Source organism: Heterodontus francisci, chromosome 5 (genome assembly GCF_036365525.1).
Source record: "Heterodontus francisci isolate sHetFra1 chromosome 5, sHetFra1.hap1, whole genome shotgun sequence".
NCBI classification, from domain to species: domain Eukaryota; kingdom Metazoa; phylum Chordata; class Chondrichthyes; order Heterodontiformes; family Heterodontidae; genus Heterodontus; species Heterodontus francisci.
The window spans coordinates 27,594,197-27,619,620 of NC_090375.1; the positions used below are offsets into that span (position 1 = coordinate 27,594,197).

Sequence of the window (25,424 nt, forward strand, 5' to 3'; positions counted from 1 at the left end):
TTGAGTTATAAAGAGAGATTGGATAGGCTGGTTCTGTTTTCCCTGCAGCGAAGGAGGCTGAGAAGGGACATGATAGAGGTATATAAAATTATGAGAGGCATAGATAGGGTAGATAGCCTGAATCTGTTTCCCATGGTAGGGGTGACTAAAATTAGAGGGCATAGATTTAAGGTGAGAGGGAGGAGGTTTAAAGGGGATCAAAGGGGTAAATTTTGCAAACAAAGAATATTGGGTGTCTGGAATGATATTCCAGAGGAGGTGGTGGAGGCAGGAACAGTAGCAACATTTAAGAGGCATCTGGACGGGTACTTGAATGAGCAAGGCATAGAGGGATATGGAATTAATTCAGGCAGGTGGGATTAGTATTGATAGGCATTGTGGTCGGCATGGCTGCGATGGGCCGAAGGGCCTGTTTCTATGCTGTACGACTCTATGACCATGTGACCTGCGCTGCTCCCTTCAGTGATCTATGGACATGTACACCAAGGTCCCTCTGACCTTCTGTACTTCCTAGGGTCCTACCATCCATTGTATTTTCCCTTGCCTCGTTAGTCCTCCCTAAATGCATCACATCACACTTCTCAGGATTAAATTCTATTTGCCACTGCTCCGTCCATCTTACCAGCCCATCTATATCGTCCTGTAATCTAAGGCTTTCCTCCTCACTATTTACACCACCACCAATTTTCGTGTCATCTGCGAACTTTCTGATCATCCCTCCTATATTCACGTCTAAATTATTAATGTTCACTACAAACAGCAAGGGTTCCAGCACCAATCCCTGCGGTACACCACTGGTAACAGGCTTCCAATCGCGAAAGCAACCCTCGACTATCACCCTCTGCTTCCTGTCGCTAAGCCAATTTTGGATCCAATTTGCCAAATTGCCCTGGATCCCATGGGCTCTTACTTTCTTAACCAATGTCCCATGTGGGGCCTTATCAAAGGCCATAATGAAGTCCATGTAGACTACATCAACTGCTTTACCCTCATCTGTACACTTAGTCACCTCCTTGAAAAATTCAATCAAATCTGTTAGACATGATCTGCCCCTGACAAAGCCATGCTGACTATCCTTGATGAATCCCTGCCTCTCCAAGTGGAGATTAATCCTGTCTTTCAGAATGTTTTCCAATAGTTTCCCTTCCACTGATGTTCGACTCTCTGGCCTGTAATTACCTGATTTATCCCTACTACCCTTCTTGAATAATGGTACCACATTCGCTATCCTCCAGTCCTCTGGCACTTCTTCTGTAGCCAGAGAGGATTTGAAAATTTGTATCAGAGCCCCAGCTATCTCCTCCCTTACCTCACTTAACAGCCTGGGATACATCTCATCTGGGCCTGGAGATTTATCCACTCTTAAGCACCGCTAAAACAGCTAATACCTCCTCCCTTTCAATGCTAATTTGTTCAAGTATATCACAATCCCCCTCCCTGATCTCTACACCTACATCGTCCTTCTCCATAGTGAAGACAGATGAAAAGTAATAATTTAGAACCTCACCTACATCCTCCGACATCACACACAGATTGCCATTTTGGTCCCTAAGGGCCCTACTCTTTCCCTGGTTATCCTCTTGCCCTTAATATACTTATAAAATGCCTTGGGATTTTCCTTTATCTTGCCCGCCAGTGTTTTTTCATGTCTCCTCTTCATTCTCCTAATTACTTTTTTAAGTACCCCCCCTACACTTTCTGTATTCTAGGCCCTCCGCTGTTTTCAGCCCTCTGAAGCTGCCATAAATCTCCTTTTTTTCCTGATCAAGTCCTCTATATCCCTTAACATCCAGGGTTCCCTGGACTTATTGGTCCTTCCCTTCACCTCTATGGGAACATGTTGTTCCTGAACTCTAACTATTTCCTTTTTGAATGACTCCCACTGGGCTGATGTTGACTTTCCTACAAGTAGCTGCTCCCAGTCCACTTTGGCCAGATCCTGTTTTATCATATTGAAATCGGCCTTCCCCCAATTCAGTACTTTTATTTCTGGTCCATCTTTGTCCTTTTCCAGAACTACCTTAAATCTTGCAGAGTTGTGGTCACTATCCTCGAAATTCTGCCCCGACTGACACTTCTACCACTTGTCCGGCTTCATTCCCTAAGATTAGGTCCAGTACCGCCCCTTCTCTTGTTGGACTTTCTACATGCTGGCTCAAAAAGCTCTTCTGGATACACTTTAAGAACTCCGCCCCCTTTAAGCCTTATGCTCTAAGACTATCCCAGTTAATATTGGGGAAGTTGAAATCCCCTACTATTATTACCCTATTATTTTTACACCTCTCTGAGATTTGCCTACATATCTGCTCCTCTATCTCTCCCTGACTGTTTGGAGGCCTGTAATACACTCCCAGCCAAGTGATTGCCCCCTTTTTGTTTTTAAGTTCTACCCATATGGTCTCATTTGAGGAACCTTCTAAGATATCATCCCTCCTTACTGCAGTAATTGACTCCTTGATCAATAGTGCAATGCCACCTTCTGTTTTACACTCCCCCATCCCCACTCTCCAGTGCCGTCACACCTGAAGATTCTATACCCTGGAACATTAAGCTGCCAGTCCTGCCCTTCCCTCAACCATGGCTCTGTGATAGCAATAATATCCTATTTGCAGGTGTAAATCAACTGATCCACTGCACCAATGCAATATTTCTATTTCCCACACCAGACATCCTCATCAAGATTGACAGTAAATTCGGTATTGAGGAAATATTGCTCATGGTCCTCACCGGCTAGAAATTGGTTGGAGAATATGCATTTCACACAGGACCATTACAACCAACAAAGAATTTCATGAAGAATCTGGGATTCTTCTAATGAGGGTACAGAAGGTTAAGGGAGCCCATGAAAGGTTTTGATAGAGTAAATATGGTGAAACTATTTCCACTGGCAGAAGGATCAGCAACCAGAGGACACAGATTTAAGGCAAATAGTGGAAGAACCAAAGGAGAGATTAGTTTTTTTTTAACTTGACGAGTTGTTATGATCTGGAATTCACTTCCTAAAAGGATGGTGGAAGCAGTTCAATAATAACTTCCAGAAGGGAAGGGTTCAATTGAAGCATTCAAAAGAGAATTAGACTGTTATATGAAAAGGAAGAATGTGAAAGTTACGGGGAGAAGGTAGGGGAATGGCACTAAGTGAATTGCTCTTTCAGAGAGCCGGTACAGACATGATGGGCTGAATGGCGTCCTTCTGCTCTGGAACAATTCTGTGATTCTATGAAGTGCATATGTTCTTGAAGGGAAGAAATTGCAGTGCTATGGGGAAAGAGCGGGAGAGTGGGACTAATTAGCTCTACCCAAGAAACAACACAGACACAATGGGTGAAATAACCTTCTGTGCTGTGCCATGGGGGAGGTGGAGGGGGGTTGGGTGGTCGACCAGGGCAGGGAAAAAGGGAGGCTCAGTTAGTCAGTGGGGGGGGGGGGGGGGAATCGATTGGGTGAGCTACCAATCCCAGGGGGAAGTTGAAGGCCTCTTGGTAGGAGGGCTTGCAGGCGTGGTGGGGGGCGGTGGGGGAGGAGAAAAATGGAGGCATAGATGAGAGGATTGGAGGCCTTATGTTGAGGGGGATGATCAAGGCCTGGTTGTGGTGGTTAGGGGAGTAGTATCGGGGAACAGTGATGATGGGGAATTGGGGGCCTGGCGGTGGTATCAGAGGCCTCAGAGAGGATAATCATGAGACTGCTGAAAGCACAAACATGCAAAAGCCAGTGGGCAGGCACATGGTTAAAAAAATACACCTACATCCGCGTCTCTTCTGGTGCCCTATGTCATTTTGACAATTTCCAGTTTCCTGGCCCTAAACCCTTCCTCTTCACTATGGACGTCCAATCTCTCGACACCTCCATCCTCCACCAGGATGGTTTGTGGGCTCTCCGCTTCTTCCTTGAACAGAGGCCCACCCAGTCCCCATCCACCACCACCCTCGTCCGCCTGGCTGAACTTGTTCTCACATTGAACAACTTCTCTTTCAACTCCACTCACTTACTTCAAATAAAAGGTGTTGCCATGGTTCCTAGTTATGCCTATCTTTTTGTGGGATATGTCAAAGATTCCTTGTTCCAATACTACTCAGGCGCGCCCCCCCCCCCCCCCCGCCCCCCCAACTCTTCCTCCGGTACATTGATGACTGTATCGGTGCCGTTTCCTGCTCCCGCCCCGAACTGGAAAGCTTTATCAACTTTGCTTCCAATTTCCACCCTTCTCTCAAATTTACGTGGGTCATTTCCAACCCTTCCTTGACTTTTCTGTCTCCATCTCTGGGGATAGACTGTCCACTAATATTCATTATAACATTGACACTGACTCCCACAGCTACCTCGAATATACTTCTTCACACCCTGCCTCCTGTAAGGACTCCACTCCATTCTCCCAATTTCTCCATCTCCAACGCATCTGCTCTGATGATGCAACCTTCCACAACAGTGCTTCTGATTTGTCTTCCTTTATCCTCAACCGAGGAATCCGCCCCCCACCATGGTTGACAGGGCCCTCAACCATGTCCGGCCCATTTCCCGTACTTCTGCCCTCACCCCTTTCCCTCCCTCCCAGAACTGTGACAGGGATCCGCTTGTCCTCTCTTTCCACACCATCAGCCTCCACATCCAAAGGAGCATCCTCCGCCATTTCTGCCACCTCCAACGTCATGCCACCACCAAATATATCTTCCCCTCCCCACCCCTGTCAGCATTCCGAAAGGATTGTTCCCTCCACGACACCCTGGTCCCCTTCCTATGGCACTGTCCCATGCAATCGCAGGAGGTGTAATACCTGTCCTTTTACTTCCTCTCTCCTCAATATCCAAGGCCCAAGACACTCCTTTCAGATGGAGGAGTGATTTACTTGTACTTCTTTCAGTTTAGTATACTGTATTCGCTGCTCACAACGCTGTCTCCTCTGCACTGGGGAGATCAAAAGCAAATTGGGTGACACCTCCGCTCAGTCTGAAAACGAGACCCCGAGCTTCCGGTTGCTTGCCATTTCAACAAACCCCCCTGCTCTCATGCCTTCATAGGGATTAAACTAATTTGGCAGGGGGAATGGGATACAGAATGGGGGTACAGTAGGGGGTGATGCACAGTCAAATATAGAAGAGAAACTAATTCAGTCTGGAAGGCAGAGCTGTTAAGGCACAAGTGAATAATACAAGGCTGGATTGCATCTATTTTAACGCAAGGAGTCTTACTTGTAAGGCAGATGAATTGAGGGCATTGATTAACACATGGGAATATGATATTCCTATCACAGACATGGTTGAGGGAAGGGCAGGACTGGCAGCTCAATATTCCAGGGTATAGAAACTTCAGGCATTACAGGGGAGGGTGTAAAAGAGAAGGTGGCATTGCACTATTGATCAAGGAGTCAATTACTGCAGTAAGGAAGGATGATATCTTAGAAGGTTCCTCAAATGAGGCCATATGGGTAGAACATAAAAACAAAAGGGGGCAATCACTTGGCTGGGAGTGTACTACAGGTCTCCAAACAGTCAGGGAGAGATAGAGGAGCAGATATGTAGGCAAATCTCAGAGAGGTTTAAAAATAATAGGGTAATAATAGTAGGGGATTTCAACTTCCCCAATATTACCTGGGATAGTCTTAGTGCAAAAGGCTTAAAGGGGGCGGAATTCTTAAAGCGCATCCAGGAGAGCTTTTTGAGCCAGCACGTCGAAAATTCTACAAGAGAAGGGGCGGTACCTAATCTGAGGGAATGAAGCCGGACAAGTGGTAGAAGTGTCAGTCGGGGAGCATTTCGAGGATAGTGACCATAACTCTGTAAGATTTAAGGTAGTTCTGGAAAAGGACAAAGAGGGACCGGAAATAAGGGTACTGAATTGGGGGAAGGCCGATTTCAATATGATAAAACAGGATCTGGCCAGAGTGGACTGGGAGCAGCTACTTGTAGGAAAGTCAACATCAGCCCGGTGGGATTTATTCAAAAAGGAAATAGTGAGGGTTCAGGGCCAACATGTTCCCGTAAAGGTGAAGGGTAGGACCAACAAGTCCAGGGAACCCTGGATGTCAAGAGATATAGAGGATTGTATAAGGAAAAAAAAAGGAGGTTTATGGCAGATTCAGAGGGCTGAAAACAGCGGAATCCTAGAGGAGTATAGAAAGTGTAGGGGGTACTTAGAAAAGTAATTAGGAGAGCGCAGAGGGGCATGAAAAAACACTGGTGGGCAAGATAAAGGAAAATCCCAAGGCGTTTTATAAGTATATTAAGGGCAAGAGGATAACCAGGGAAAGAGTAGAGCCCATTAGGGACAAAAGTGGTAATCTGTGTGTGGAGCCGGAGGACGTAGGTGAGGTTTTAAATGATTACTTTTGATCTGTGTTCACTATGGACAAGGACGATGTAAGTGTAGAGATCAGGGAGGGAGATTATGATATACTTGAACAAATTAGCATCGATAGAGAGGAGGTATTAGCTGTTTTAGCGGGCTTAAAAGTGGATAAATCCCCAGGCTCACATGATATGTATCCCAGGCTGTTATGTGAGGTAAGGGAGGAGATTGTAGGGGCTCTGACACAAATTTTCAAATCCTCTTTGGCCACAGGAGAGGTATCAGAGGATTGAAGGACAGCAGGGATAAACCAGGTAGTTACAGGCCGGTGAGTCTAACATCAGTGGTAAGGAAACTATTGGAAAAAATTCTGAGGGACAGGATTAATCTCCACTTGGAGAGGCAGGGATTAATCAAGGATCATCAGCATGGCTTTGTCAGGGGGAGATCATGTCTAACAAACTTGATTGGATTTTTCAAGGAGGTGACTAGATGTGTTGATGAGAGTAAAACAGTTGATGTAGTCTACATGGACTTCAGTAAGGCTTTTGATAAGGTCCCACATGGGAGATTGGTTAAGAAGATAAGAGCCCATGGGATTCAGGGCAATTTGGCAAATTGGATCCACAACTGGCTGAGTGGCAGGAGGCTGATGTCGATGGTCGAGGGTTGTTTTTGCGAGTGGAAGCCTGTGACCAGTGGTGTACTGCAGGGATCGGTGCTGGGACCCTTGCTGTTTGTAGTATACATTAATGATTTAGACATGACTATAGGAGGGATGATCAGTAGGTTTGTAGATGACACGAAAATTGGTGGTGTTGTAGATAGTGAGGAGGAAAGCCTTAGATTACAGGATGATATAGATAGGCTGGTAAGATGGGCGGGGCAGTGGCAAATGGCATTTAATCCTGAGAAGTGTGATGTGATGCATTTTGGGAGGACTAACAAGGCTAGGGAATATACAATGGATGGTAGGATCCTTGGAAGTACAGAAGGTCAGAGGGACCTTAGTGTACTTGTCCATAGATCACTGAAGGCAGCAGCACAGGTGGATAAGGTGGTTAGGAAGACATGTGGGTTGCTTGTCTTTATTAGCCGAGGCATGGAATATAAGAGCAGGGAGGTTATGATGGAGCTGTATAAAACGCTAGTTAGGCCACAGCTGGAGTACAGTGTATAGTTCTGGTCACAACACTATAGGAAGGATGTGAATACACTGGAGAGGGTGCAGAGGAGATTCACCAGAATGTTGCCTGGGCTGGAGCATTTCAGCTATGAAGAAAGACTGGATAGTCTAGGGTTGTTTTGCTTGGAGCAGAGAAGGCTGAGGGGGGACCTGATTGAGGTATACAAAATTATGAGGGGCATTGATAGGATAGATAGGAAGAAATGTTTTCCCTTTAGCAGAGAGGTCAGTAACCGGGGGACCTAGATTTAAGGTAAGGGGCAGAGGTTCAGAGGGCATTTGAGGAAAGATTTTATCACCCAGAACAAAGAACAAAGAACAGTACAGCACAGGAACAGGCCATTCGGCCCTCCAAGCCTGCGCCGATCTTGATTCCTGCCTAAACAAAAACCTTCTGCACTTCCGGGGCCCATATCCCTCTATTCCCTTCCTATTCATGTATTTGTCAAGATGTCTCTTAAACGTCGCTATCGTATCTGCTTCCACCACCTCCCCTGGCAGCAAGTTCCAGGCACTCACCACCCTCTGTGCAAAAAACTTGCCTCGCACATCCCCTCTAAACCTTGCCCCTCGCACCTTAAACCTATGTCCCCTAGTAACTGACTCTTCCACCCTGGGAAAAAGCTTCTGACTATCCACTCTGTCCATGCCGCTCATAACTTTGTAAACCTCTATCATGTCGCCCCTCCACCTCCATCGTTCCAGTGAAAACAATCCGAGTTTTTCCAACCTCTCCTCATAGCGAATGCCCTCCAGACCAGGCAACATCCTGGTAAACCTCCTCTGTACCCTCTCCAAAGCCTCCACGTCCTTCTGGTAGTGTGGCGACCAGAATTGCACGCAATATTCTAAGTGTGGCCTAACTAAGGTTCTGTACAGCTGCAACATGACTTGCCAATTTTTATACTCTATGCCCCGACCGATGAAGGCAAGCATGCCGTATGCCTTCTTGACTACCTTATCCACCTGCGTTGCCACTTTCAGTGACCTGTGGACCTGTCTCTCTGCCTGTCAATACTCCTAAGGGTTCTGCCATTTACTGTATACCTCCCACCTGCATTGGACCTTCCAAAATGCATTACCTCACATTTGTCCAGATTAAACTCCATCTGCCATTTCTCCGCCCAAGTCTCCAACCAATCTATATCCTGCTGTATCCTCTGACAATCCTCATCATTATCCGCAACTCCACCAACCTTTGTGTCATCCGCAAACTTACTAATCAGACCAGCTACATTTTCCTCCAAATCATTTATATATACTACAAACAGCAAAGGTCCCAGCACTGATCCCTGCGGAACACCACTGGTCACATCCCTCCATTCAGAAAAACACCCATCCATTGTTACCCTCTGTCTTCTGTGACTGATCCACTTCTGTATCCATCTTGCCAGCTCACCTCTGATCCCGTGTGACTTCACCTTTTGCACCAGTCTGCCATGCGGGACCTTGTCAAAGGCTTTACTAAAGTCCATATAGACATCATCCACCGCCCTTCCCTCATCAATCATCTTCGTCACTTCCTCAAAAAACTCAATCAAATTAGTAAGACACGACCTCCCCTTGACAAAACCATGCTGTCTCTCGCTAATAAGTTCATTTGTTTCCAAATGGGAGTACATCCTGTCCAGAAGAATCCTTTCTAATAGTTTCCCTACCACTGATGTAAGGCTCACCGGCCTATAATTTCCTGGATTATCCTTACCACCCTTCTTAAACAAAGGAACAACATTGGCTGTTCTCCAGTCCTCTGGGACCTCACCTGTAGCCAATGAGGATGCAAAGATTTCTGTCAAGGCCCCAGCAATTTCTTCCCTTGCCTCCCTCAGTATTCTAGCATAGATCCCATCAGGCCCTGGGGACTTATCTACCTTAATGCTTTGCAAGACACCCAACACCACCTCCTTTTTGATAATGAGATGACTGAGACTATCCGCACTCCCTTCCCTAGGCTCATCATCCACCAAGTCCTTTGCTTTGGTGAATACTGATGCAAAGTACTCATTTAGCACCTCACCCATTTCCTCTGGCTCCACGCATAGATTCCCATCTCTGTCCTTGAGTGGGCCAACCCTTTCCCTGGTTACCCTCTTGTTCTTTATATACGGATAAAAAGCCTTGGGATTTTCCTTAATCCTGTTTGCCAATGACTTTTCATGACCCCTTTTAGCCCTCCCAACTCCTTGCTTAAGTTCCTTCCTACTGTATTTATATTCCTCAAGTGCTTCAACTGTTCCTAGCCTTCCAGCCCTTACAAATGCTTCCTTTTTCTTTTTGACTAGGCTCACAATATCCTGTGTTATCCAAGCTTCCCGAAACTTGCCAAACTTGTCTTTCTTCCTCACAGGAACATGCTGGTCCTGGATTCTAATCAGCTGACGTTTGAAAGACTCCCACATGTCAGATGTTGATTTACCCTCAAACAGAGGGTGGTTGGAATCTGGAACACAATGCCTGAAGGGGTGGTAGAGGCAGGAAACCTCACATCACTTAAGAAGTATTTAGATGAGCACTTGATACGTCATAGCATCCAAGGCTACGGGCCAAGTGCTAGAAAATGGGAATGGAATATATAGGTGCTTGATGGCCGGCACAGATACAATGGGCTGAAGGGCCTGTTTCTGTTCTGTATAACTCTATGACTCTGTTCTGGGCTTGCTGCAGTGTTCCATTGAACATCAATGCAAGCTCGAGGAACAACACCTCATTTACCAATTAGGCACACTACAGCCCACTTCACTGAACATTGAGTTCATTAATTTCATAACATGACTTGCCCTTTTTTATTTTTATTTTTCATTTTTACTTTATTTTATTTTGTTTCATCATTTTTTTAACCATGTGCCTGCCCACTGTTTTTTTCATGTTTGTGCTTTTGGCTAGGGCTGTTCATTATTCTGTCATTTAACACCCTCTCTACACTCATGCTTTGTCTTTCACCACACCATTATCACATCCTCTTTGCCTTTGCTTTAGCCTTTGTCCCATAACCTCCCTGTCAGTTAATCTCTCTGGCCCTCTGTCCTATCAACACCTTCCCTTTTGTTCTCTTTTCCCCCACCCCCGCTTTATTTGCTTATAACCTATTACATTTCTAACCTTTGTCAGTTCTGATGACCTGAAATGTTAACTCTGCTTCTCTCTCCACAGCTGCTGCCAGACCTGCTGAGTATTTCCAGCACTTGCTATTTTGATTTTATCTATATCTAGCAATTTGGTGTGAAGCTACTTATCTCCTGAATCCACCAAGTCCTGACCTCAATGAAGCTGTTGGGTTTTCTGATACTCAGGAAATCCAGAAGCCATCAGTTAAATTTGAAAAGATGAATGACAATGAGGCTCACAGCCTTTTTATCATATTTAAAGTTCCAACCCACCTCCTCGGAGTGGATTGGACGCCTGCCAACCTTCCAGTCTCAGTTAAAGCCGGAAATGGTTAGGTTGGATTAAAAGCAAAATACTTCGGATGCTGGAAATCTGAAATAAAAACAAGAAATGCTGGAAATACTCAGCAGGTCTGGCAGCATCTGTGGAGAGAGAAGCAGAGTTAACGTTTCAGGTCAGTGACCCTTCTTCAGAAGGGTTGGGTTGGATGCGCATTTGGCTGGGTAAATGGATTTCTCAGACTATACCCGCTGACCCGACCCAAATCTCCCTTTTTTGGGTTAAGATACAGTCCACAGTCTGCAATTGGGAACTCTCTGTGAAGGGAGAGGGCACTACGTATGCATCTTGGGTGCCTGCCAAAGGAGAGTGGGTGAGAAAAGCAAATAACTGCTTGCTGACCTGCTTCTGCCACCAGTAAAGAAATGTATTTGAAGATACCCAGTCAACCCCTTTATAAGGGCATTGACATCAATAATCTAACTGGCATCTTTTAAGGGGCTTGAATCACCAGGTAGACACACTCACATTACTTAAAGAAACCAGATTTTTTTATCTGTTCATGGGAGGTCGGCTTTCCTGACAAGGCCAGCATTTATTACCCATCCCTAATTACCCTTGAGAATGTGGTGGTGAGCCGCCTTCTTGAAATGCTGCAGTACATGTGGTGTAGGTATAGTCACAGTGCTATTAGGAGAAAGCTGGAATCAGGGTGAGGGAGTTCCAGGATTTTAACCCAGCGACAGTGAAGGAGCAGCAAAATATTTCCAAGTCAGGATGGTGTGTGACCTGGATTCTGAATGAACTCTGATTTTATTTGCAGGCTGATGAGTATTAGAGAGGCCAAGAATGATGAAACTTCCAGCATTATATTTCCCTTCCAAAGATCCTTCCCTTTGCCAAAATGTGAGATTTTTAGGGTGAACATAGGTTACCCCAAACCAGACTATGTTAAAAGCTGTTGATATGCCCCGGGATCCAGAGTATCCAGTCCCACCTGAATTTCCCAGGTGTCATGCCAATAGTGTATTTCTTCTAAATAAATTCAAGGCTCCTGTTTCTTTTTATTTTAAATCAGAGGAAATAAGTTATTTTAATGTTTTACCCTGTAAACCACTTTGGGCTTTCTATGTGCCATGCACCATTCCCCAGATAAATATAGAGGGAGGCTTTTCAGCTTCAGGCTCTCTAATAACATCCAGAATGGCTCTTTCTCCAATTTTACTTCCCTGTTGGGGACGTTTTTGATTGGAATTCACATTCTAGTGCTAATTGATGTACTGCTTCGGCTGCTTTAGAGCTATGCTCTACTTATAGTTTATGAAATAGTTTTCTTTTCTCCTTCTGTTTAGAAGAAAAGACAAATAAATGGCACCTAGTAATCGACCGACTAACAGTGCTGTTTCTGAAATTTATGGAGACTTTCCACAAACTGCAAGTGATGGCTTGGTGGATCTTGGAGCTACACATAATCAAAATTGTATCCTTTTACATCATTTGGATTACATTGAAAGAGGTCAGTGTAAGAGCAGAATGACCATTTTCATATATCCTATATGGCTTTTGTATCCCTCTGTGTCACTTTCAAGAGCGTAATAATTTTCAAGTCATTGATGTACTCCACAAAATCAGTGTTCAATTGATGTCTTTCTGCTTTACTCCAAAATACTCTGTATTAGTGAAACACAATTTAACTTGTAACTAGAACTGTAACAGTTTACCAACACAAAAGAAGGCTACTTAGTCCATCCCCTCTGTGCAGGTTCTTTATTAGAACAATCCAAATCTAATCTTACTGTCCCATGCCCGACGGATAGCCTTGTATTTTCCTATGCTTCGAATGATCATCAGCTTTTTCCTTAAGAGATGCAATAGTCCCTGGGGTGGAAAATTGGCTTCTGGTTACCCCAAACCTGACTATGTTTAAAGCTGTTGACATGGCCTGGGATCCAGAGTATCCAGTCCCACCTGAATTTCCCAGCTGTCATGCTGAGTGTACTTCTTCTAAGTTGACAGTTCTTCACACAGTTGACAGAGCTGCTGTGCCACTCACCCATAGCTGGCATCATGAGGCCCCAAACATGTTTAGGATTAGACCACGTTAATTTGTATTAATATTTTGTATGCTGACCAACTACCATTTTTTTGTTTTAAACATCAGTTTTCTGGCAGCAGCATTTCTCTCCTCTTTTTGGTGCTGTAACTATGTACTTCAATTTTTAATATTCTATTTAATAGCCATGAATTCTAATTCAGTTATATGATTTGACAAGCAGTACACCACACTCGGTTATTCAGCAAGCTGTTGATTACAATTGTTCACCCAGCTACTAAATTGTATGATGTTTTATATGAGGTGACATTTGTGGTGTAAAATGCTGCAGATTATTTAGTTTAGTTTAGAGATTCAGCACTGAAACAGGCCCTTCAGCCCACCGAGTCTGTGCCGACCACCAACCACCCATTTATACTAATCCTACACTAATTCCATATTCCTACCACATCCCCACCTGTCCCTATATTTCCCTACCACCTACCTATACTAGGGGCAATTTATAATAGCCAATTTACCTATCAACCTGCAAGTCTTTGGCATGTGGGAGGAAACCGGAGCACCCAGAGGAAACCCACGCAGACACAGGGAGAACTTGCAAACTCCACACAGGCAGTACCCAGAATTGAACCCGGGTCACTGGAGCTGTGAGGCTGCGGTGCTAACCACTGCACCACTGTGCCGCCTTTTCTAAATGTTAGAATGAACCTTTTAACTGCTATTAAAGCCTACAAGTACTGTTGCAAAATAACTATACTCTCCTTGAGACTTCTACACTTCACTGTAGAAATTTATCTTCAGTCTATAGAGGTGATTTTGCAGTCCTGTGCTTCCACTGGGGATCAGTGTTGGAGCTGAAATGTTGGGCCAGATTTTGCTGCAGCAAAGCATCTAATGGTGTCTGTCTTTAGTCTTGTCTCCATACCCTTCTGCTCCACAAAAAATTGTCCATATAGATGCTGAAATTGCAAGCTGATAATGGTGCTGCGAGGAAAGCAGGGCATCTGGGATCTGATGAACAGGGTAACCAGCAAGTTATCTCCTTAACCAATCCAAGTTAAGGATTGGGAAATAAATAATGGAAGGACTGAGAAGGAGGGTGAATTAGAAGGGGTGAATTCAATGTTAAATTAGGTGCAGAAAGTGAAATAAAAAGGATTAGAGATTGGACTGAGGGAGTGAAAAAGATACAGCAAGAAAAAGTAAGAAAACATTTTAAGATGTAACATTTGACATCTTTAAAATCTCCCCCCAAAATGTAAAAGAAATGAGACTCCACAATAGGAATAGTTAATTTTCAGTGCCAGAGGTGTTGATTGGCAGTTATCACATCATTAAAACGGTACTTATGCTAATAATTGCCAGCGGCAGGTTTAGTTTGTATCTACCACAAAACTACAGTAACTTCTTAAAACAAGATTTTTACGAAATTTGGGCATCACTGGCAAGGTCACTATTTATTGCCCATCCCTAATTATCATTGAAAAGGTGGTGGTGCGCTGCCACCTTGAATAGAACTGAGTGGATTGCTAGGCCATTTCAGAGGGAAACACAAAGGCTGGCAGATACTTGGAAAACTCTTCCGCAAAGGGTAATGGATGCTAGATCAATTGTTAATTTTAATACTGAGCTTGATAGATGTTTGTTAATACCACTAACCAAGGGTATTAAGGGCTATGGGAAAAAAAGAATATTGAGTTAGGTGACAGATCAGCCATGATCCCATTGAATGATGGAAAAGGCTCAAGGAGCTAAATGGCCTACACCTATTCCTGCATATAGGTCAGAACGGATAAAGACAGCAGATTATCTTCCCTCAAGTACATTAGTGAATGAAATGGGTTTTTACAACAATCCAATAGTTTCATCATTTCCATTACTGATAATAGCAATTTATTCCAGATTTTTAATTGATTTAACTCAGCTGCCATGGTGGGATTTGAACTCATATCTCTGGATTACTAATCCAATAACATAACTGCTATGCTACCATACTTCACAGCTGACAATATTGAGGCAGAAAAGAAATGCTGTTTTCAGAAGCTAATGGCGGAGCAGCACAACTCAAACTGAAATCTTTGCTTCGGCCACATTTGGAATACTGCGTGCAGTTCTGGTCGCCACATTACCAAAAGGATGTGGATGCTTTGGAGAGGGTGCAGAGGAGGTTCACCAGGATGTTGCCTGGTATGGAGGGCGCTAGCTACGAAGAGAGGTTGAGTAGATTAGGATTATTATCATTAGAAAGACGGAGGTTGAGGGGGGACCTGATTGAGGTGTACAAAATCATGAGAGGTATAGACAGGGTGGATAGCAAGAAGCTTTTTCCCAGAGTGGGGGATTCAATTACAAGGGGACACAAGTTCAAAGTGAAAGGGGAAAAGTTCAGGGGGGATATGCGTGGAAAGTTCTTTACGCAGAGGGTGGTGGGTGCCTGGAACGCATTGCCAGCGGAGGTGGTAGACGCGGGCACGATAGCGTCTTTTAAGATGTATCTAGACAGTTACATGAATGGCCAGGAAGTAAAGAGATACAGACCCTTAGAAAATAGGCGACAGGTTTAGATAGAGGATTTGGATCGGCGTAGGCTTGGAGGGCCGAAGGGCCTGTTCCTGTGCTGTAATTTTCTTTGTTCTTGTTCTTTGATATTCGCATTAAGCCGTGCATGTACTCATCTACTGCATCATTTACACATAAATAACAACAAGTGCCATGAGTCTCAATGTTATTTTGACAGCAAATTCTGGCCCAACATCCCTGTCTTCAGTCCAGACTCCTTGCATGCATAACCTCCTTGTTGAGAGAATGGAATTGTGGCTTCACCTTTCATAAGGATCTCAAATTAACTTACTTCTAATCCCATTGTTAGATTTGCATCATTAATATGTGCAAGGTTGATACAATGTGCTTCTTCTGCAGGTTTCCCTACTGAATTACGTTTTCTTAATTTCATGGGCCTTCGCTTTGCCTTATGTAAAGTTGCGTCCATTGGCATCAAGTGTCTGCACAGTCATGACCTGTATAATCATTGTGTGCAAAATGCTGTATCAGCTGTCTTCTGTTCAGCCTTCAAAGCACTCTTCTAACTGTACAATTGTGAGTACATCATTTAAACATTTTTCTATGTTCCTAGGTCCTATGTTCCAATATGTGTCCCTATAATTTCAATTGCTGACTACTTGCCAGGAATATGATTTTATAAATACAAAATATTATATAAACCAAGACCCTGATATATCACCTACACCTCGTCCATTTATTTTCTTTGAAATGGGCCCTTGAAAGCAGCATCTTTAAAATAATATGTAGTAATGAACAGTGATTACTACTGTTGTTGCATTGTCTTTCATAGATGGTAACAATAAATCTGGGATTTTGGAGCTCTGAGAAGTAATTTCCCTAAATGCTGATAACCCCCTGGATAGATTTTACATGCTTTGACTTGGTGGAATCCTGGGAACACATCTTCCCACCCTTCCAGTCTGAACTGAGGCATAGGCTCAGGAAGGCACAAGGAACTAGTGAGAATTCCAGTCATTATTAAAAACTGTCAGTGTTATTTTGTAATATTACACAAAATGACTTAGGAACGACATTGTTCAAGTGTGTGTATATATATATATATATATATTTCATATATATCTCCACATTGCCACATCACTCACTACTGCACGACAACCTGTGTACCAAACACACATTGTATCATTCCATCACAAATTGAGAGATGTGAGAAAATAAGATGCAAGCTCCAGTACCTGTGTCTAAAGTGTGATTATTTAAGAAACTCTGGAAACCACGAGACATAAATGTAGCAGCAAGGTGTTTGTGAGTAGAATTCAAACCCTCTGAGTGACGTAAATATTGAATTTGACTGTGAAAAACAACCCCAATTAGTGCCAGAGGAAAAAGCTGTATAAATCGTGTGAAAAACAAGATGGCCACCACCGCAGCAATGAACACAGTTCCAGTCCATGATGAATTGGGAGGTCTATAATGTTGTGGAGGCATTCAAAAAGTTTAAGCAAAGTGTAAATTGATACTCAGTAGTTTTCTGAAAGGCACTAGTGAAGAGGAAAAGATCCGCTGCATCCTTTTGTGGGGAGGAGAGAAAGGATTGGATCTTTACATTAGTTGCGAAATGAGTGAGGACGATAGCAGAAATACAGAGATGATTTTTGAGAAATTCAGCATACATCTTTGGCCAAAGTCAAACCATCTGATCCACCATTATGAATTTCAGAGCCTGGGACTGGAACAAGGTGAGCATATTGATAATTTCTTAACAAAGTTCTCCCTGTGTCTGCGTGGGTTTCCTCCGGGTGCTCCGGTTTCCTCCCACAGCCAAAAGACTTGCAGGTTGATAGGTAAATTGGCCATTATAAATTGCCCCTAGTATAGGTAGGTGGTAGGAGAATATAGGGACAGGTGAGGATGTGGTAGGAATATGGGATTAGTGTAGGATTAGTATAAATGGGTGGTTAATGGTCGGCACAGATTCGGTGGGCCGAAGGGCCTGTTTCAGTGCTGTATCTCTAAATCTAAATCTAAAAATCTAAATCTAAAAAATGGAGAAAAGTAGCCAGCAAGTGTAAATTCAAGGACATGAAGAAAGGCTGTGGGTCAGCTCATTTGGGGCTCTGCACACCCTGATGTACAAAACATCTTAACTGGAAAGGGCAAGCTTACAATATCACAGGCTGTAGACACTGCCAGAGCACATGAAGCCACGAATCAAAAGATGAAGACACTGGTTACCCAAACGGCTAGCCTTCAGTTAAGTCAAGGGAAAGGAAACAAGATTTTTTTAAAAATGCATACCAGACAGAGAGAAGGATATGCAAGAGATGTGGACAACTGCATGAGTTCACAGACAGAAAGAAATGTCCTGCATACGGATCAAACTGCAGAGCTTGTGGAAAGCCCAATCACTGGAAAAAGATGTGCAGGACAAGAGTAGATGACAAAGGAACTACCAAAGGCAGAGAAACAGGAAAAATGAGAAATATAAGAAACTAAAACATTATTACCCTGGAAGATGACGGGGAGTTTGAGGACACAATAGCCATAGGAACCATAGACCTACATGAAATGTCTGGATGCAAAAGTTTCCAAAGAAAAGAAATTCACACAACCATACGAATCAGGAAGAAGATGAGAGGTAAGCCCACAACCATAAATCTGAAGCTGAAACTTGATAGTGTGGCACAGAGTAACATCATCCTGCTCAGGCTATACCAGAAGATCTTTCCTGAAAATTTCAACGAGAATGCTTACCCAAAGAAAGATTCTCTAAAATCAAGCAACGTCATGCTGACAGCATGTGATGGAACTGAGATTTGTCAGCTGGGAACAACCCAAATCAGAGGGATGCACAAAGGAAAAGATATTAACTGTATATTCTATGTCTCTGTAACAGATGGTCCAGCTATCCTGGGGCTGAGCAGTTACAAAGAGCTGCAGCTGATCTCAGTAAACCATGCAAGGAATCAATGAAGGTTGAAGGAAGCACACCCATTGAAAACCACCCTCCAATCAGAAGCGAGGAAGATCTGGTGCAAAGGTATTCAGAGTGTTTTGATGAGACAGTCAAATGCTTTGAAGATTTTGAGTATCACATCACCAATGACCCAGAGAAGAAACCAGTGATTCATCCCCCATGTAATGTACCAATAGAACTAAAAGAAAAGATTGAAAGAGAACTCAAAAAGAGATGGAAGAAAATAAAGTGATTTGCCAGAGTCACAGAGCCTACGGATTGGGTAAATTTCATTGTAGTGAGAGAGAAGCCAAATGGATGGCTACAAATTTGCCTGGATCCCAAAGATCTTAATCAAACAATAAAGGGGGATCACTACCCTACTCCAACACTGGAAGAATTCATGCCGGCACTGGCAGGGGCAAAAGTTTTCAGCAAGCTTGATGCCAGAAACGGCAACTGGAACATGAAGCTTGACAAGGAATCTTCGCTGTGGGAAACATTCAACACACCCTTTGGACAGTACAGATTCCTGTGTCTATCTTTTGGCCTTAAAGTGAGCCCGGATGTGTTCCAGCAGAAATTAGATGAGACATACAGGGGATGCAAAGGAGCAATCGGCTTAGCTTATGATATCCAGATCTGTGGTGTAGATGTGAAAGACCATAACTACCACCACATGAAACCATGGAGAGAACCAGAAAACTGGGATCAAGCTAAACACAGACAAATGCATTGTAAAGGTGACAAAATGCCAGTTATTCAGAATGGTGTACACACCTGATGGAGTCAGGCTATGTCCTGAAAATGTTATAGCTATCTCTGAGATGAAAGCTCTGAGAGACAAGAAAGAGTAGGGAAGTTTTCTTGGCTTTATCCAGTCCATGATTTCTTTCACACCTCACAACAAACCTACAAGAGCCGATGAGAGATGTTGAGTACCAGTGGTCAGAGTCACACGAGAGGAGTTTCAGTAAACTCAAAGAACTAAAGTGCAAGGCAACAAGTCTGACTTACTACAACAGAGCGAAACCTATCACTCAGCAAGTACATGCATTTACTGGGAGCAGCTCTGGTACAAAAAGGAAACCGATAGCATTTGCAATCAAGGCTCTAACATTAGCTGAGACCAGATATGCCAACATAGAAAGAGATCTTTGGGCAGTGGTGTATGGATGTGAGAAATTCCATATATATCTCTATGGGAGAAAAATCATAATGGAGAGTGATCATCATCCACTAGAACAGATCTACAAAAAAAATATGTGCAGAGCACCATCAAGAATACAAAGGTTACTCTTGAATCTTCAGAGTTATGATATCATTCTAAAATACAAGCCAAGAAGAGAAATGGTGCACGTGGATATCTTATCTCATTTGTCACCACATGAAAAACACAAGATAAAAGATCTTTGTGTAAAGATACATCACCTAGTGAATGTAACACTACCGAAACGGAAATGAGACAAATAAGGACAAAGAGTTGCTGATGCTCTCTCAGCAAGCAATTCAGTGATGGCCGGAAAAGATGCAACAAACACAACCAGTAATATAGCAGCATTGGTCAATCAGAGATGAAATCTCACAAGAAGACGATGTTCTGCTGGCTGGATTCAGAATCATCGTACCCAAAACAATGCAGGGAGAACTTCTCCAGAAGATATATGAAGGGCGCATGGGAATGGAGAAGTGTAAGATTAGAGCCAGATCAGTTGTGTACTGGATAGGCATGTACAAAGACATTGAAAAAATGGTATCTACATGCATTGTATGCCAGAAGTATAGAAATACATAGCCTAAAGAGAAGATGGTTAGTGAGGTACCACCCAGACTATGGCATACTGTGGGAGCTGACTTATTCACATGCAACCAAGAGTGGTATCTTATAGTCGCACATTATTACTCAAAGTTCCCATTCATCAGAAAGATAAAAGATTTGAGAGCTACAACAATCACCACAGCAGTATGAGTCCTATTTGCTGAGCAAGGGATTCCAGAAAGGGTGATATGTGATAATGGAACCCAATTCACGTCCAGAGAGTTTAAGGAGTTTGCTGAACAGTATGGATTCAACGTCATAACGTCATCACCATATTACTGAATGGGACATGGTTTTATAGAAAGGCAGGTCCAGGTTGTCAAGAAGACCCTCATAAAATGCCGAGAGACAAAGGAAGACCCAAACCTTGCCTTATTGTCACTGCAAGCTACAACTGTCAAGGCCGGCATGAAATTGTTTGCAGTGCTATGAATAACAGAAAATACAAGACAACTCTACTAAGCAAGATACATCCTCCAAATGACCATGAGGAAGTAAGACAACAAATCACTGATGGACAGGTAGAAGGAAGTCAACAATTCACAAAACATGCCAAGTGATTGCCAGAGTTGTTGAGAGGACAAACGGTGCATGAACAGGATCCAATCCTGAAAACCTGGAACCCAGTAAAGGTTGTTGGTAAAGCTGAGACTCCAAGAACAGACGTCATCAAGACTGAAACCATTAAGCAGATGAGAAGGAACAGAGTCCATATTCAGCCTAAACCAGAATTGGTAACACAGAGAAGATCATCAGCAACATCATCAACCAGCGACACAACATCAACAACATCACCAGCAAGTGGTGCAAAAGTGACACAACATCACCAGCATCAAGCACAACTTTTACAACACCAGGAGCAACATGTAGACCACCGCCAATACAGCGCGCCAACTCATTGCACGCCAGAATGATGACAACCAAATCCACGAGATGGAGGCACAACATCTTACCACCAGAACAATATTGTGAATAAAGTGTACAGAATTACAAGTTTCATTCACAGAATCACAGAATTGCAGAATTGTTACAGCACAGAAGGAAACCATTCAGCTTGTCATATCTGCACCGGCTCGCCGAATGAGCAGATTACCTAATGCCACTTCCCGACCTTCTCCTATTGCCCTGCACATTCTTCCTTTTCAGATAACAATCCAATTGCTTTTGAATGCCTCGATTGACCTGCCCCCACCACACTCTCAGGCATTGCATTCCAGATCCTAACCACTCGCTGCGTGAAAAAGCTTTTCCTCATGTTGCTATTGCTTCTTTTGCCAATTACATTAAATCTGTGCCCTTTTGTTCTTGATCTCTCCACCAATGGGAACAGTTTTTCCCAATCTACCCTGTCCAGACCCCTCATAATTTTTAATATCTCTATCAAATGTCTTCTAAACCTTCTTTTCTCCAAAGAATACAGTCCCAAATTCTCCAATGGGATGGGCAATAAATACTGGTCTAGCCAGCGATGCCCACATCCCATGAATGAATTAAAAAAAAAATCTATCCACAGAACTGAAGTTCCTCATCCCTGGAACCGTTCTCATGTGCCTTTTCTGCATTCTCTCCAATGACTTCACATCGTTCTTAAAGTATGGTGTCCAGAATTGGACACAATACTCCAGTTGAGGCCAAACCAGTGTTCTATACAAGTTTAGCATAACTTCCTTGGTTTTGTACTCTATGCCCCTATTAATGAAGCCGAGGATGCTGTATGTTCTATTAATCGCTCTCTCAAGCTGTCCTACCACCTTCAATGATTTATGCAGGTATAAACGAGGTCCGTCTGTTCCCGCACCCTTTTTAGAATTGCACTCTTTATTTTATACTGTCTCTCTGCTTTATTCCTACCAAGATGAATCACTTCACATTTGTCTGCATTAAATTTCATCTACCACTTGTCCACTCATTCCATCAACCTGTCTATGTCCTTTTGAAGTTCTACACTGTCTTCCTCACAGTTCACAATATTTCCAAGTTTTGTATGATCTGCAAATTTTGAAATTGTGCCCTATACACCAAGGTCTAGGTCATTAATATATATCAGGAACAGCAAAGGTCCTAACACTGAATCTTGGGGAACTCCACAACAAACCTTCCTCCAGTCTGCAAAACATCCATCAATCCTACTCTGCTTCCTGTCTCTCAGCCAATTTCGTATCCATGTTACCAGTGTCCCTTTTAATTCTATGAGCTATAAGCTCACAAGTTTGTTGTGTGGCACTTTAGCAATACTTTTTGGAAGTCTGTGATCACCACATCAGCAGCATTGCCCTTATCAACCTGCTTTGGTACGTGATCAAAAAACTCCAGCAAATTAGTTAAACATTCACAAATCCGCGCTGTCTTTCCCGAATTAACCCGTATTCGCCCAAGTGACTATTAATTTTCTCCTGAATTATTGGGCTGAATTATCTGTAGCAAGCTTCAAAAATGGCAGTCCGCCTGTGCGGACAACACGTCGCGGAGCCACTGCAATATTAAATGCAGTGGATCATTTAATTGGCTGGGGAGGATCGCCCCTCCAATGATGTGGGGGGGGACAGGCGGTCCGTCCCCGGCAATAGCATCAGGCGCCACTGCACAGGAGCCAATGCCATTTCTAAAGGACTTCGAGCCCTACATTGCAATTTAAAATGTAGAGGGACATTGGGCTGGATTTTACCAGAGGTGGATGGGACTTCGCCACTGACGTAAAAGTCAATGGTGAACCCGCTTCCGCCTAGCCCGGGGATCTAACCCACATTTTACGGGTCCTTGGGCTTTAATTGTCCCGAGGCGGGACTTCCACCCGCTTGAAGGAGGAGGTCCCGTCGCAGTGAGCTGCCAGCTAATCAACAGGAGCAGTGGCCACTGCTGCGACTGAAGCCCAGCCGACACCATGGAGCCAGGACCTCAGGTAAGTTGGGCATGCATCACCGGGAGGGTGGACAGTCATGGCGGCAAGGCAAGGGTAGTCATTTGGGGGAGGAGGGGGCCTTGGCTCCTTTAGGTGGGTTGGGAGATGGGGGCGGCCCTCAATTGGGCACCCTGTGCCCGACTGCCATGGCACGCCCCCGGCACGTGGAAAGGCTGGCGGGGGTGGCTGTAAAATCCAGGCCATCGTTTCTAGAAGCTTCCCCACCACTGAGGTTAAACTGACTTGCCTGTAGTTGTTGGGCTTATCTTTACACCCTTTTTAAAATCATAAAAGTTGATTGTAAATTTTCTTTAGTTTAACCGAAAGAAAAGGGTCACTGAACTTAAACGTTAACTCTGCTTCTCTCTCCACAGATGCTGCCAGACCTGCTGAGTATTTCGAGCACTTCTTGTTTTTATATAAGAAAAAATAATGTTTGGAAAAGTTAGGTTACTAGTCAAAAAGCATTGCAGTTTTTTTCAAGAAAGAGGGATGTTATATTGTTATATTATCCAAAATGAATTGGGAGCTACATTGTTCAAGCATATGTGTATATATCTCCACAATGCCACATCACTCACTACTGCACTACAATCTGCGTATGAAACACACATTGCATCATTCCACCACAAAAAAATGGGAGTTGTGAGAAAATATGGTGCAAGCTCCAGTACTTGCGCCTAAATTGTGATTACTTAAGAAGCTCTGGGAACCACAAATATAACAGTCAGGCTTTATACTCATTGAGGCTAAGGAGGTAAGTCTTGGGAATATGAACTTATAAAATTAATAGGCAGGAAAAGACCAACTGGTCCATCACGCCTGTCCCACACCATTTCCAGACAATCTTGGCTAAACATTTCTTCATGACTCCCAAGAAAGCACCTGGAGGAATTAGAACCGTAGAATCTCACAAATAGAAGGAGGCCTTTCATTTTTGTGCCAAATGTTTGCTAGAACAATCCAAACCTAATCTCACAACTCTTTTCTTTCCCCATATTTCTGTATCTTTCTCTACTTCAGATACTTGTCTTTTCTTCCCTTAAGAGATGTGATGGACTCTATCTCATAGCAAATTCAGAGCATAACGCTAGAGTGCAGAGGTTGTTGAATATATCACTATTTTTTCTTTGCTTTTTTAGCATAACATTTTGGAATATATATTTTTGTGTTTTCTGCAATATTAGGCAGAATTGTAACTGCCAAGAGGAGGTGGGTGCGGGTGCTGGCACAGGGGTGGGTGGGGAGGAGCAGTGAAGGAGGGGGTGGAGGCTGGTGGGGTTTAAATCCCTGAAAGCCTGGTTGGGAATCCAACATGCCCCTTCTGGGTTTGACCCAGGTGGATTTGTAGGGGAGCAAGAAACCCCTATGCCGCTGTTGGGTAAGTCATCACAATATGCAAGCAGCCAATCAACTTTGAATTTAACTCAATATTCTGGCTTTAACCGCCAGTGCACGGGTTTCCCGAGTTCTCTGCAACTCACCAGAATTAACCATGCGATTGCACAGTTGGGAGTGATCCTTTAGTGAAACTGACAGGCTGGGAAGCTGAGAGGTTTCTGCTCTCAGCACTTCTTCCCAAAGTGTGCTCTTACTAATTGACAGGTGATTTCCAAATTCTTGGAAGTCAATTTAACTGTCTTGTACTTCAGTCACCTGCACTTCCCTGCTTTACTGTGGCATGGTAGTGGTTTATGCAGATTTACGTTGCACCTCTGATGAAGAACAAGAGGAGCAGCAGCACCAATAGCACCAGAAGCAACAGGAGCAACACCAGATGCCTTCTCCTCAGCCACATGCCATTCCACCAGACAGAGGGGAGGGACACAGAGATCCAGCTAGAAGGAGATGAGACCTTTAACAAAGGCTCGACAGGCAGTTCTTTCAACATGTGTGAGCACCAGTGCCTCAGGAGACTCAGGCTTTCTTGGCATGTCATTTCTGACATCTGCAGCCTCCTGGAACAAGTCCTCCTTCCCAGTGAACCAGAAGGGCACGCATTGTCATTGGCTATTAAGGTGGCTGCGATTTGGAAGACCCCCCCCCAAACCCCTGCCTGCCCCCCCACCAACCGCCCAGTTCTTTGCCTCTTCCTGGAGCTCTGCACTCTTCTTCTACAAGGAGAGAAAGCAGAGAGAGTTAGCAATGGATTGTGTGAGAGAAGGGAGTGACAATATTTGTAGAGGGTAACTATGAGGCATGGGTGCGAGAGGGCACACAGATGAGAGTGAAGTTGCTAGCTGTTCAAATGGAGATATGAGGAGGTGCCTGGAAGGAGAGGGTTAAGTAGAGATGCAAGCTGTATTGATCTGAGGAGTGCCA

At 43.8% G+C, this 25,424-nt stretch overlaps 1 protein-coding gene across 1 annotated transcript in view; it reads left to right on the top strand.

Moving 5' to 3' along the window:
- Positions 1 to 25,424, top strand: part of LOC137369779 (piezo-type mechanosensitive ion channel component 2-like) — a 1,207,705-nt gene that overhangs the window by 946,171 nt on the left and 236,110 nt on the right. Inside the window, exons 20-21 of the mRNA XM_068031235.1 lie at positions 12,208 to 12,371; positions 15,828 to 16,004. Coding sequence (XP_067887336.1) covers positions 12,208 to 12,371; positions 15,828 to 16,004 — 341 coding nt within the window. The remainder of the gene's footprint in view (positions 1 to 12,207; positions 12,372 to 15,827; positions 16,005 to 25,424) is intronic.